Raw genomic sequence first — 13,285 nt, 5'->3', positions numbered from 1 at the left:
GGATTTGCTCAGTAGGCTCTGTGAATAACAGTAGCTGACAAACCAAATAACTAGATTCCCAAGGTGGTCTTGCTGAGTCAGTCTGAAGAAGTGTCTCCCAAGCAAGTTCTGCTGGAAGGGCCTGTTGCCCAAGGCTGACCGCCACGTGTCTCAAGGGAGTGATCCTTGAGGGAGGACCTGAACCACTGCACTCCGGGGAGTCACTAGGGCCTGAGGAACGGCTGTCGCTGTTGGGTGTCTTGCAACGTTTAACGTGAGGAATGTCTCCCCTCTCTTCGTCCACACCCACGCCATCCTCAGAGACTCCCATCTGTGTGGTTCCAGTTGAAAAATTTGCCTTGGGAGTCATCTCAGAAATAGTTCGTTTAGGCCAGGCACAGTAGCTCACACCTGCAATCTCGGCACTTTGGGAAGCCGAGGCAGGTGAATTGCTTGAGGCCAGGAGTTCAAAACCACACTGGGCAACATAGCAAGACTCTGTCTCTACAAAAAATACGCAGATTAGCCAAGCATGGTAGCATGTACCTGTAGTCCCAGCTACTCAGGATGCTGAGGCTGGATGATTGCTTGAACCTGGGAAGGGGAGGCTGCAGTGAGCCGAGGTCGCGCCACTGCATTCCACCCTGGGCGACAGAGCCAGACCCTGCCTTAAAAAAAAAAAAGAAATAGTTCTGTTTAAGTGGGATATGGATTGGATTATATGGGCCAAAAGTGGTGTTTCACAGCCACCGTGAAATAAGGGACGTTGATGAAGAGCCTCCTTTGAAGTTGGCAGAGATGGGTTTAAAGTCAGAGTTGGGGTAACACCACGTGATATCTTCCGTGTAAAAGCCAGATTGGATCTTTGTGTTTATTTTCCGCTCTGTGTCCATGGCCTGCGGTTTTATACCTCCCATCCCCAGTAGATGCTCTGGCTCAAAGGGTGAAAATAGCTCTCCACAATTAAATTTTAAAACATCCTCACGCCCTTTTTCAAACGAGTTTGCTGAATTGGAAATAGGGATCACTTCCATTGCATACTGCGGCTTGGAAGCTTTGACTGCTGAGGTCTGAGCAGATCAGATGTATGGTTCTGAGTTGGAGAAGGACTTAGAAGTGACCCAGCCCATCCCACCCTCTCCCACCCTGTCCCTGGCGGTGAGTGCACAGGCTGACCTGGCCACACCCACTACCAAGAGCTTGCCCCTCGCTGGAAAGGCCTTGCTCTGTCCCATCCCAGGGGACATAGTCCCTCTTCCTGCCGGTTTGAGCCCCTCCTCAACAGTGTATGCAGCTTGTTCCCAAATCGTTGAGCTCAGAAGTTGTGATGTGCCATCTTCCCTCCAGCAGACTGGCCAGCCCCAGTAGCTAATGTTGATCCTTGGACCCCATGGTCCACTGGCTGCCATTCCCAGCTCCTGCATCTGGCTCCAAAGCCACTGCTCCGTGTGGGTCCAGGATGGAGCCACGCAGCCACACCCACACTGCCCTCTGACCACACCCAGTGCTGTTGAGATTCGCCAGGCTCGCCATGTGTATCTTTCTCTGGCCCTGCAGCAGGAGCCCGAGCTTTTCCACGCCACCCACGAACATGACACACACTGCTCATCAGGAACGTGAGCTAAGTGAAGCATCTCCTCTAAGGAGGGCTTAGATGTTGGGGTGACCCATGGGGGAACTTCTGGTACTGTCTTTGGGAAAGTGGGGAAGAGGCTTCCCCTCCCGCCCCACACACACAGAGTCTAAGACTGGTTACAGGCCTCGGGATTCACTCATCAGTTTAAGCGAATCCTCTAAGCAGGCCCCGCCAGGTCATAGACATACGCTGTGGTCAGAAACATTTTGCTGTTTGCCTGCCCCCTCTCAGGTGACTCTGTGGGTTCCGCCCACCCGGGATTAGCAGCAGTCAGTGTGAGCAGGGGGCACACAGCACACAAAGCCAAGAGCCAGGGAGTGTTTCTGCCGGAAGTGCGTCCCCCCACCGTCTGCAGGCAGCCCCAGTGGGCCTGGGGATTAGCCCATCCTCTGAGGACTTCCAGGTCGCCAAACACGGTGTGTGTTTAATTTTTAAAAGCCACGTTCACTCTTGCACAGGCACAAGGATGCAGCATGAAGTCAGCAATAGCAGAATTTCTAGGGAGCACAGTAGAGAAACATTTAAACTCTTCACTTTCTTCACAGTTGGACCAGAAAGTGCCCTCAGTGCTGTGATTCGCTGATTCTGGGCCTGGCACTGTAACTCCAGGCTTCCCTGCCCGCTGGACACACTGAGGCAGTCAGAAGCTGCCTGCAGCCTTTCTCAGCTCCGAGTTCATGGTTGTCAGGGCCCTTCACAACATCTCCCAGGAAAACGCTCCCTGCCTCATGTTCGTGTCCACTGTACACATTCCCAGAGACCTACCAAAAAAGCCTTTTAAAATTTCTTTTCAAATTCTACACCTTTTTTATCATGTAGTGTAAGAAAGACATATACAAATTACTAGCAACTCCATATTCCATTATCTCAAGATAAATGCATTTGGTCTTAGGATATTTAGTTACAAAAGTCATGCCTGCATGTTGAAAATATTTACACAAAATGGAAATCCTAGAAAGTAACAAGTGGAAGCCACCCTCCAGCTGAGAGGTCCCCCGGTAACCTCCGTCAGTGGTTTGAATTCTCTCCCGGCTTATTTCCTGAGCATTCCTCCACCCACGCACACACACCCCCCCCACACGTACCACATGCACACACACCACACACGCACACCACACGCACACACACCACACACGCACACACACCACATACACATAACACACGCACACATACCACACACACACACCACATACACATACCACACACACCACATACACAAAACACACACACGCCACACATACACACCACACACATACCCCCACACACACCACACACACACCACACATACCACACACCACATACACAACCACACACCACGTACATACCACACACACACCACACATACACGCACACACACCACACACACACAACCACACACACACCACATACACATAACACACGCACACGTAACACACACCACATACACATACCACACACACACCACATACACACCACACACCACATACACATATCACACACACCACATACACATACCACACACACACACCACACACCACATACACATATCACACACACATACACACCACACATACACACACCACACACACACCACACATACCACATGCACGCACACCACACACAAACCACACACACACCACATACATACCACGCACACACCACATACACATAACACACGCACACATAACACACACCACATACACATAACACACACACACCACACACCACATACACATATCACACACACCACATACACACCACACACCACATACACATATCACACACACCACATACACACCACATACACATACCACACACACACACCACACACCACATACACATATCACACACACCACATACACACCACACACCACATACACCACATACACATAACACACACATACACACCACACGTACACACACCACACACACCCCCACACACACCACACATACTCCACACACAGCACACACACCACACACACACACACACGGCACCGGGTTTGCTTTAACACAAATGGAATCGCACTTCTGTGTCCCACAAGCTGCTCTCTTCTGTGATCCATGTATTGTGGGCATGTCAGAGGTCTACCTCCCTCTTGGTGGTAACAGCTGTGCTGTACTTTTTTTCTCCGTATTTTCTAGCGTAAATTATTTTGTTCCTCAGCTAATGATGAGCATCTAGGTTATTTCCTGTCCTCTGCCGGCACTGAGGCTTCTGCAGGGCACAGGTGTTTCTTTTTTGTTGTTTGGAGATAGCTTCTTGCTCTGTCACCCAGGCTGGAGTGCAGTGGTGTGATCTTAGCTCACTGCAACTCCCAGGCTCAAGCAGTCCTCCTGTCTCAGCCTCCCGAGTAGCTGGGACTGCAGGCACGTGCAGAGGAGACGCGTGGAGTGCATGATCTGGTGTGGAATTGCTGGGCATCCGTCTGGGCCAAGTGGGGCACTGGTTTTGATTACTCTGTTTTGTTTTTGTTTTTGATAGGAGAAAGAGCCCCAGAAAAATGAGTCCAGCAACGCCTCTGAAGAGGAAGCCTGCGAGAAAAAAGGCCCCGCCACACAGCAAGCCTTTGTATTCGGGCAGAACTTGAGGGACAGAGTTAAGGTATGTGAGCTGTTGAACCAGCTCATTGACTTTTTATGCCTTCCCCAGGTTCAACAGCAGGCAAGTCAGTAGATTTTCCATTTCACAGGGGAGGGGAAACGTGGGACAAAGAAGGTGTTAGTGAGGCAGCCCCGTGGCTCCCGGCATAGTCAGCTGCTGGCGTGTGTGTGCTGGGCCCTGGCAGTTCCCCACCAGCGGCCCAGGCTTTGGAGCCCTCACCTGCAGTGGCTTCTCAAGTCAGAGTCCCTGGTACTCATGGTAGCAGGGGACAGGGGAGGTGACTGAACCTGCGGCCTCAGGCTTTCATAGCAGAAAAGAAAGACAGCATGGTCCAGTGCTCTCAGCTCTGCCCAGAGATTTCTGTTCCCGTATTTCAGGGCTTCTCCATTTCAACACTAGCAGCATTATGGCTGGACCATTCCTGGTTTCTGAGGAGTCACCCTGGACACTGCAGGGTGCTGAGCAGCATCACTGGCCTCCACCCACCCAATGCTCCTGACATCTGACAACCACAAATGTCCCCAGACGTGGCCAGTATTCCCTGTGGGGTAGAATCGCCCCCATTAAGAACTGTCACCTTTTTTTTTTTAAGTGGGGCAGGGTGGGGTGACGACACAGTCTTGGCTCCTGAAAAGGAGCAAAGCATCTGCCACCTCTTGGCTGCCCTCCAGGCATGTGGTCCTAGTTTGGAGACTGTGGGGTGGGGAGGGGCTGGCGGTAGTTGGGAACAGTGGCCCTGGACCATGCACTGGGACTCTAGGAAGACCAGGGTCAGCCAGCAGCACCTTTCTCAGCCACAGACGTGGAATGTGCTGCAGCATCTCTAGAAACTCCACTGGCCAGAAGTTTCTTTCAGAGCCCAAGAGGCGGCATCGGTGGCTATGTCTAGAGACATTTGTGGTTGTCACAACTGGGAGGTACTTCTGGAGGCCAGGGATGCCACTCCACCCGTCGCAGTGCCCAGGATAGCCACACCACAGGGAATGATCTGGGCCCAATGGCAATATGTCAGTAGTGTCGACGGGGAGGGCCCTCGAAATAGAAACCTCTCTAGCATGCAGAAAGGACCGGCTCACGTTTTCTGCTTTCCTTTCTGTTACTCACCGTCCAACAGAAGCCCAAGTTGAGAAGCATGGAAAGTTGATGTTGCTGTCGCCATGGCTTTAGGCAAAATAATGAGTCCCTCAGGGGCTGCTCCCTCCAAGGAGGAAAGGAGGGCAAGAGGCGGGGAAGGGCTTGGCCCGTGGAGCTCAGGCCCTGTGGAGTCTCTGCCTTGAGTCTGGGGAAACGGCTGCTTTGAATTTGGTGGGGTCAGCTTCTTGCAAAAGTAGAGGCTTGCGTGCACTTCGCAGTCTCAGTCAAATCCCAGCCTCTCCTTCCAGGGCAAACGTGAGCCATGGATTCTTTTTTTTTCTTTGGACACAGAGCCTTGCTGTGCCATCCAGGCTGGAGTGCAGTGGCATGACCTCTGCTCACTGCAACCTCCACCTCCGGGGTTCAGGTGATTCTTCTGCCTCAGCCTCCCAAATATCTTGGATTACAGGCACCCACTGCCACACCTAGCTAATTTTTTGTATTTTTAGTAGAGGTGGGGTTTCTCCATGTTGGCCAGGCTGGTCTCGAATTACTGACCTCAAGTGATTTCCCCCCCAGCCTCAGCCTCCCAAAGTGCTGGGATTACAGGCATGAGCCACTGTGCCCAGCCAGAGCTGTGGTTTCTTAACCCTCTGAGCCTCTGCTTCCTTGTTGGTCCCTAACATCCCCCTCTCAGGCTGCATGAGGATTAAAGGAGATCGTGCATTTGACAGACTCAGCATAGCAACTGGTAGGAAAGAGGCCCTCAAGAAATGCTGTTTCTATCATGTTCATAGTAAACCCCCCAAAACACCAACTTTGTAACATTGTGTTCTCCGTACAAAGCGTTGACCGAGAGGCCAGCTTAGGTGTGGTTTTATAACGAGATGGAAAAGGCTCCTTGAAGCCTCATGAGCTCTCTTTCCGTCTTAACTGTTAAAGCAAAAGGTGGTGGAGTTGATTACAGCCCTGCCCCCCAGCACGTGCACGTGCACACCCAGCCGGGTGCAGGAGAGGGCTCATGACTCCCGGCAGCTCCATGCAGCTCAGGGGCTCTGCAGACACCACCCCAGCCCCCACCCCACCCCCGATTACTGAGCGCTTTGTCTCATTCCCAGCTGATCAATGAGAGCGTGGACGAAGCTGACATGGAGAATGCTGGACACCCCAGCGCAGACACGCCAACCGCAACGAACTATTTCCTCCAGTATATCAGTTCCAGGTGTGTGTCTTGGGCCCAGCGGCCAGCCTAGCATGGGGATGCAGGTGGCCGCAAGGGCTTCTGCCACAGAGGGATCTGTGGTCCCCGTGCCTGACTCAGACCCACAATCCAGGTTGCTCTTGGGCCTGTCTGTCATTCCCCACTCTGGGCACAACCGTGGGTGGGCCAGGATTGTAGGCCTTGTTCTGTGATTCACTGGACGCCTGAGACAGGACCAGAGTTCTGTGGGCTTGTCCAGGGGCCCATGGAGGATACAGCCCAGCCCTTGGAGTGTGCCCTCTGTCTTGCGGACCTCATGCCCAGAGCAGAACAGAGCAGGCTAGAGGCGACTCCTTATCCTGGGTTTGGGCACCTGGGGCAAAGACCTCAGCATGCCCTTGATTGACGTGGCTGGGGGTGATGCTACCCACGGCCCAGCTGCCCCTCCAGGTATCTCAGAAGAAAGCGTGTCCCGCCTGGGAGATGGGCGGGCGGAGCAGCTGGAAGGTGGCTTCCCTCATGCTGTGGATCCCTCCGTCAGAGCGAGCTAAGGGCTCGTGTTTCCAACGGCACAGGGAGGCATGTGGCTTCCTGCCTCTGACACACCACCCTGTGCACAGTAGGGGAGACCCCACCACTGTGCCCTCTGCGCCAGTGTGTGCTCCGTGGGTGCCCACACATTTGCCTAGCCACATTCCCACGTGACACCCCCACACTCACTGCACATCTTCTCTTCAGTTTAGAGAACTCAACCAATAGTGCCGACGCCTCCAGCAACAAATTTGTATTTGGCCAGAACATGAGCGAGCGAGTTTTGGTGAGTGGCCGTGTTGGGAATGTTCTTGGGGACCAGAGGTGCTCGGCACCAGCCCCAGATCGAGGGGACATGGAGAGCGGGGCTGCTGTGTTGTCCTTTGTGAGATGGGGATGGCTTCAGTAACAAGTGAGAGAGGGAAGACCCTGCTCAGACTTGGAGTGAAAACTGGCCGGGGCCACTGGCCGCCCAGGAGCTGGCATTCGCTCTTCCCAGCTCCTCCCTGCTGACCAGGGCCAGCTTCATCCCAAGATGGGCTTCCCCAGAGGCTGCAGGGCCCTGCTGGCAGTCAGAGTCCACGGTTCCTCCCCACCAGGCCACCTGACAAAAGTCGTGTGGGACAGGGCTGCCGGCCTCCCTGCTCCTGTGAGCATAACCGCGGCCAAGGCTTTGAGTGCAAGAAAGGCCCGTCTCCGTTCCCAGGAGCCCAGCCAGCCTGGGAGAGGGTTCTAGAATGGCTTGCCTACCTCTTTACATGTGTTCCTTTTCCTTCCTAATTCCACCCAGCTCCACTGTGACTGCGTGAGGGCCTGTCCTGAGCTGCCTGGTCACTCTAGCTGTCTTGAGTTATGCTGCATTAAGGACTCTGCAGCTTCTCTTCCTTTATGGCCACGCTGCCTTTTTTCTATTTCAATGAAATAGTCAAAGTCTTGCCTCACCCAAACGGAGTGTCCAGTGTGGTCCGAGGGGACTGTCGACTGGCGGCACTCACCCCCTGCTGATGCCTGAGGGACCACGTGGGGAGCTCCCAGGCAGTTCAGGGTGTCACCAGGAGCGGGCAGGAGTGCTGGGGGCAGCATGGTGTTGGGGGCCAGGCAGAGAGGTGCTCAGAGCTGCAGCTGAAGGACCGCACAAGCTCCCTCTTCCTTGTATGCCTGCAGAGCCCCCCAAAATTAAACGAGGTCAGTTCAGATGCCAACAGGGAAAATGCAGCTGTCGAGTCAGGGTCTGAGTCCTCATCCCAGGAGGCCACCCCTGAGAAAGGTATGTTACCGTCTCGCCGCTGCATGGGGCTCATGGTAGGTCATCTTGGGGGATGATGAGGGGATGCTGGGTCCATTCACACCCCCAGCCGGGAGGGATAAGGGGCCCAACTCCCGCAGCAGTAACGACCACACGTCAACCAGCTACTAAGCCAGGGCCGTGACCTCCAGGGTCCTGCCTTGCAGTGAGCAGAGACAGGGGTTTATGATAAGACTGTTACTCGAGGGGCTGTGTCACCTTGTGGCTGTGGGGAGGGTGGGGAGGCGCAGACAGCAGGCGTGGAGGAGTCCCTCACTGTCCCCCTGTCCTCTGCTCAGCAGGAACAGGAGAGTCTAGGGCCACACTTGGCCCCCAGATGGTCTCCCTGCAGCTTCCAAGACCGTGTGCCCTGGCTGTGTCTAGGGACCACTTGGGTTGCCAGGTCGGGCCTGCCAGGGGCAGCTGGCGTCCTTGAGACCAGAACCGACCCTCTCATCTCCTGTGAGCTGCATGCTCTCCCCTCGCCAAATAATTAGTCAGTCTTTTTGGCCAATAACTTTTCAGAGTCCCTGGCCGAGTCGGCAGCCGCCTACACCAAGGCAACAGCGCGGAAGTGTTTGTTGGAAAAAGTGGAAGTCATCACCGGGGAGGAGGCGGAGAGCAATGTGTTACAGGTGAGGGGCCGGCCCCTCTTCGATGGCCCTGGGTCTTCCATGCACCAAGGGCTGGGCACACATCCTCTGAGCACACAGGCCTACCCCTGAGATGACAGAGGGGCCACTGGCCCTACGCTCTGGGACTTTGTTGGTGGCGCTTGTAGAGAGCTTAGGCTCTCTCTGCAAGGGGTTTCTTGCATGTCTTTGGTTTCAGAGGAGGATGATCTGTTTGAGACACTCTTTTGTTTTAAATTTTTTTGAGACAGGGTCTTACTCTGTCATCCAGGCTGGAGTGCAGTGGCACGATCTTGGCTCACTGCAACCTCTGCTTCCTGGGTTCAAGGGATTCTCGTGCCTCAGTCTCCTGAGTAGCTGGGATTACAGGGGTGCACCACCACACCCGGCTAATTTTGGTATTTTAGTAGAGATGGGTTTCACCCTGTTGGCCAGGCTGGTCTTGAACTCCTGACCTCATGTGATCCTCCCGCCTTGGCCTCCCAAAGTGCTGGATTACAGGCGTGAGCTCCCGCACCCAGCCTGAAACATTCTTGATGGTTCAGGGAATGACAAAGACTGTCATAACAAACATCTCTTGTAACCCAGAGCTAACTGTATTTGTCACCTGACATCCTGTGGTGTCTTCGTAGGGAAAAAAATCAGGTGCAGCCAGAGCTTCCATCCCACTGTCCCCTGTTGGCATCCCCCATCCCCTTCTCCTGAGGCCACACCACCCAGGTTGGGCAGCATCCATCTGCTTCCTCTCCTGTGGCACATAAGCATGTGTCTGTGTCTGTAAACCAGGTGGCGTATTGTGGGGTTTTTAAGAACACTGCTTTTTTTTCCCCACTTACATTTTGTAATCTGTTCATGTTGAAAGAGATTGACTTAGCGGGTATGTGGAAAGCCATGTAGGGGTGTCTGTCTCGTATTTTTCTTTGTTTATATATACATAACCGCTGTATTGAAATAGAGTACACATGCTATATAATCCACCCTTTTAAAGCATACAATTCCATGGTTTCTAGTATATTCACAGAGTCAGACAACTTTCACCACAATCTAATGTACATTTTTGCCCCCAAAAAGAACACTGTCCCATTCCCCCAGAAAGAGCATTGTCCGTTCACAGTCACTCCTCCTCCCTCCCCAGCCCCTGGCAGCCACAAATCCACTTCCTGTCTCTGTTTTTTTGCCTGTCCTTGACATTTCATATAAATGGCGTCAGTGCACTATGTGGCCTTTCGTGTCTGGCTTCTCTCACTGAGCCAGGGGTTCATCCACCTTGTGGCAGGGGTTGGAGCCTGATTCTTCCTTAAGACTGAGTGAGATGCACTGTGGGGACAGGCCACATGTGTCCGTCCATTGCTCCTTGAGGCTGGGCTACGGCGAATGTGCGCGTTCATGTGCGATCTGTGTGTGAACACGAACAGATGTTCCATTTCTCTTGGGTACATACCGAGGAATGGAATTGCCCGAGCATGTGGTAATTCCTTGTTGAGCACTTTGAGGAGCCGCCAGACTCTCTTTCACAGCAGTGGCACCGTGCGGCCTTCCCACCGGCAGTGTGTGAGGGTTCCAGCTTCCCCCCGTGGGTACAGCCATCCTAGAGTGCGCAGAGAGGTTTCTCACTGTTGTTTTGCTTTTCATTTCCTTAGTGATTCTTTTAATTTCCGATATCCCTTTTAGAACGTAAAGCCTGTTCTAGCTTGAGGGCAGGACAAAAACACTGACCAAGGTGGCCCCCAGGCCATCACTGGCCAGCCCTGGCAGTCCACACAGGCTAAAGGGCGACTCTCAGGGTGTGGCTGCAGCAGGACACCAGCTGGGGTCCCTGCTCACCAGCGGCTACTGTGTTCCAGATGCAGTGCAAGCTGTTTGTCTTCGACAAGACCTCACAGTCCTGGGTGGAGAGAGGCCGGGGGCTGCTCAGACTCAATGACATGGCATCCACGGACGACGGCACGCTACAGTCCCGACTAGGTGAGCTGCAGAGGGCTGGGCTGTGGCCACAGGAGGACTGGGGACTGTGCAATTCCAAAGGGAACGAAGCTGGGGAGATCCTGACCCTATCCTTGTGAGAGTCAAGGCACAGAGTCGGTCCCCCATGAGAGCTGCCCCCCAAACCCACTCCCTGCTCACAGCCCTCAACACCACCCTAGCACACTGGCTCCAGCTGCCAGCTTGTCCGTGACTCTCTTAGTGTCAAAATGGACAAAAGTCTATGGAAGTTTTTAAACTGATTTTCTGACAGTGAAAGTGGCAGGTTTATGATAGAAAGGAAAACAAAATCAAACAGCAAGTCTAATCTCTTGATAAAGAGAAATTTTGGCCGGGCACAGTGGCTCACACCTGTAATCCCAGCACTTTGGGAGGCCGAGGTGGGCAGATCACCTGCGGTCAGGAGTTCAACACCAGCCTGGCCAACATGGCGAAACCCTGTCTCTACTAAAAATACAAAAATTAGGCGGGCGTGGTGATAGATGTCTGTAATCCCAGCTACTCGGGCAGGCTGAGGCAGGAGAATTGCTTGAACCTGAGAGGCAGAGGTTGCAGTGAGCCAAGATTGAGCCACTGCACTCTAGCCTGAGCGACAGACCGAGACTCTATCTCAAAAAAAATAAAGTATACTGTTTTTGAAAAACTTTTATGTTAATATTCTACTGACAGTTAATGGACTTTTCCCTATTGGACATTTAGCTTGGAGTACCTGCATACACACACCCACTTAGGGAAATCAGCCCGTGTGTGCACATTTGAAATGTGGGCGTGTCCTTTTTTTCCTTCTAAAAGTGATTTCACTCCATCACCCAGGCTGGAGTGTAGTGGCGTGATCGTCGCCTCAAATTCCTGGGCTCAAGTGATCCTCTCACCTCAGCCTCCTGAGTAGCTGGGACTACAGACGCACACCACCACGTCTGGCTGATTTTTTATTTTTGTCTTTGTAGAGATGGGGTCTCCCTGTGTTGCCCAGCCTGGTCTTGAGCTCCTGGCCTCAAACAGTCCTCCCACCTCAGCCTCCCAAAGCGCTGGAATTACAGGCGTGAGCCACTGCGCCGGGACCATCTTTTTGTTTTATCTTTCTGAGTCAAAGCGTCTTCTGGCCTTTTCATAAATACGGGTTTCAGGCCCAGCAGTAACTCAGATGGCCTCCTTGAAGGGTAGTGTTCATGTACTTCGATCAGAAACACTGCCCTAGTAAGAACAGACGGGTGTCCCTGCAGGCTGGGACTGCTCTTTTGTTCCCCATGGATGTCTTTTTTTTTTTTTGAGACGGAGTTTCACTCTTGTTGCCCAGGCTGGAGTGCAGTGGCGCAATCTCGGCTCACTGCAACCTCCGCCTCCCAGGTTCAAGCGATTCTCCTGCCTCAGCCTCCTGAGCAGCTGGGATTATAGGCGCCCACCACCAAGCCTGGCTAATTGTTTTATACTTTGAGTAGAGACAGGGTTTCTTTTTTTTTTTCTTTTTTTTTTTTTTGAAACGGAGTCTCGCTCTGCCGCCCAGGCTGGAGTGCAGTGGCATGATCTCGGCTCACTGCAAGCTCCACCTCCCGGGCTCACGCCATTCTCCTGCCTCAGCCTCCCGAGCAGCTGGGACCACAGGCACCCGCCACCGCGCCCGGCTAATTTTTTTTTTTTGTATTTTTAGTAGAGACGGGGTTTCACCGTGGTCTCGATCTCGATCTCCTGACCTTGTGATCCGCCCGCCTCGGCCTCCCAAAGTGCTGGGATTACAGGCGTGAGCCACCGCGCCCGGCCGAGACAGGGTTTCTCCACATCGGTTAGGCTTGTCTCAAAACCTCTGACCTCAGGTGATCCACCCACCTTGGCCTCCCAGATTACAGGCATAAGCCACCGTGCCCGGCCTTATGGACATCTTGTGTTTTTCCTTTTGTCTCGTGGAAATGTTCAAATGTCAGTGGAAGGAGAGGGCATAGAGCGCTGAGCCCCCAGGTCCTCCCCTTTGCCTGGGTCATCAGCCTGTCGCCCCGTGGCAGCAGTGCCCTCCCCACCCTCAGGGAGAGCAGAGTCACCCCTGTCTTTCTCGCACTCAGCCTCTGAGGTGGGCACCTGGGCTCAGGGAGATCTGTTTGCTGAGCCGGGGCAGGGGGACAAGTTTCCGACCCTCTCCAGGCCTGCTCCAGTGGGGAGAGACGGCCAGCAGGAAGACAGGGGCTTGGCAGAGTCCGTGGGGTGGGCCCAGGCCTGGTGCGGGGCTGTTCCATCCTCTAGAGAGTCAGGGCCCTCCCATTTCCCTCCGTAATCTGCTGCCCTCGGTCCTCTTGTCCCCTCTCCATGGAAGCGCTAAGCTGTGGTCCTACCCTGCCTTCTCCTAAGGAATCCAGAGGCAGGGCTGGCCCACTCGGGGGAGGCCAGTCAGGAG

The 13,285-nt window shown here is 53.7% G+C and overlaps 1 protein-coding gene across 44 annotated transcripts in view; it reads left to right on the top strand.

Annotated features, from left to right (window-relative positions):
* Positions 1 to 13,285, top strand: part of RANBP3 (RAN binding protein 3) — a 63,030-nt gene that overhangs the window by 46,798 nt on the left and 2,947 nt on the right. For 37 of the 44 annotated variants that reach the window (XR_013409580.1, XM_077979454.1, XM_077979453.1 and 34 more), the window contains 6 exons: positions 4,077 to 4,196; positions 6,389 to 6,492; positions 7,210 to 7,288; positions 8,167 to 8,269; positions 8,813 to 8,922; positions 10,764 to 10,884. Coding sequence is in view for 37 of the 44 variants with exons in the window: in XM_077979449.1 (XP_077835575.1) it covers positions 4,077 to 4,196; positions 6,389 to 6,492; positions 7,210 to 7,288; positions 8,167 to 8,269; positions 8,813 to 8,922; positions 10,764 to 10,884 (637 nt within the window). In the remaining 7 variants the exon portion in view is untranslated. Of the gene's footprint in view, positions 1 to 4,076; positions 4,197 to 6,388; positions 6,493 to 7,209; positions 7,289 to 8,166; positions 8,270 to 8,812; positions 8,955 to 10,683; positions 10,931 to 13,285 lie in introns of all 44 variants that reach the window. The other 7 variants (XR_013409582.1, XR_013409578.1, XR_013409579.1 and 4 more) reach the window with 4 other exon arrangements.

The sequence above is a fragment of the Macaca mulatta genome, chromosome 19 (assembly GCF_049350105.2).
Source record: "Macaca mulatta isolate MMU2019108-1 chromosome 19, T2T-MMU8v2.0, whole genome shotgun sequence".
Lineage (NCBI taxonomy): Eukaryota > Metazoa > Chordata > Mammalia > Primates > Cercopithecidae > Macaca > Macaca mulatta.
The sequence above is the reverse complement of the archived record's forward strand: the minus strand, read 5'-3'. Positions and strand labels throughout refer to the sequence as shown.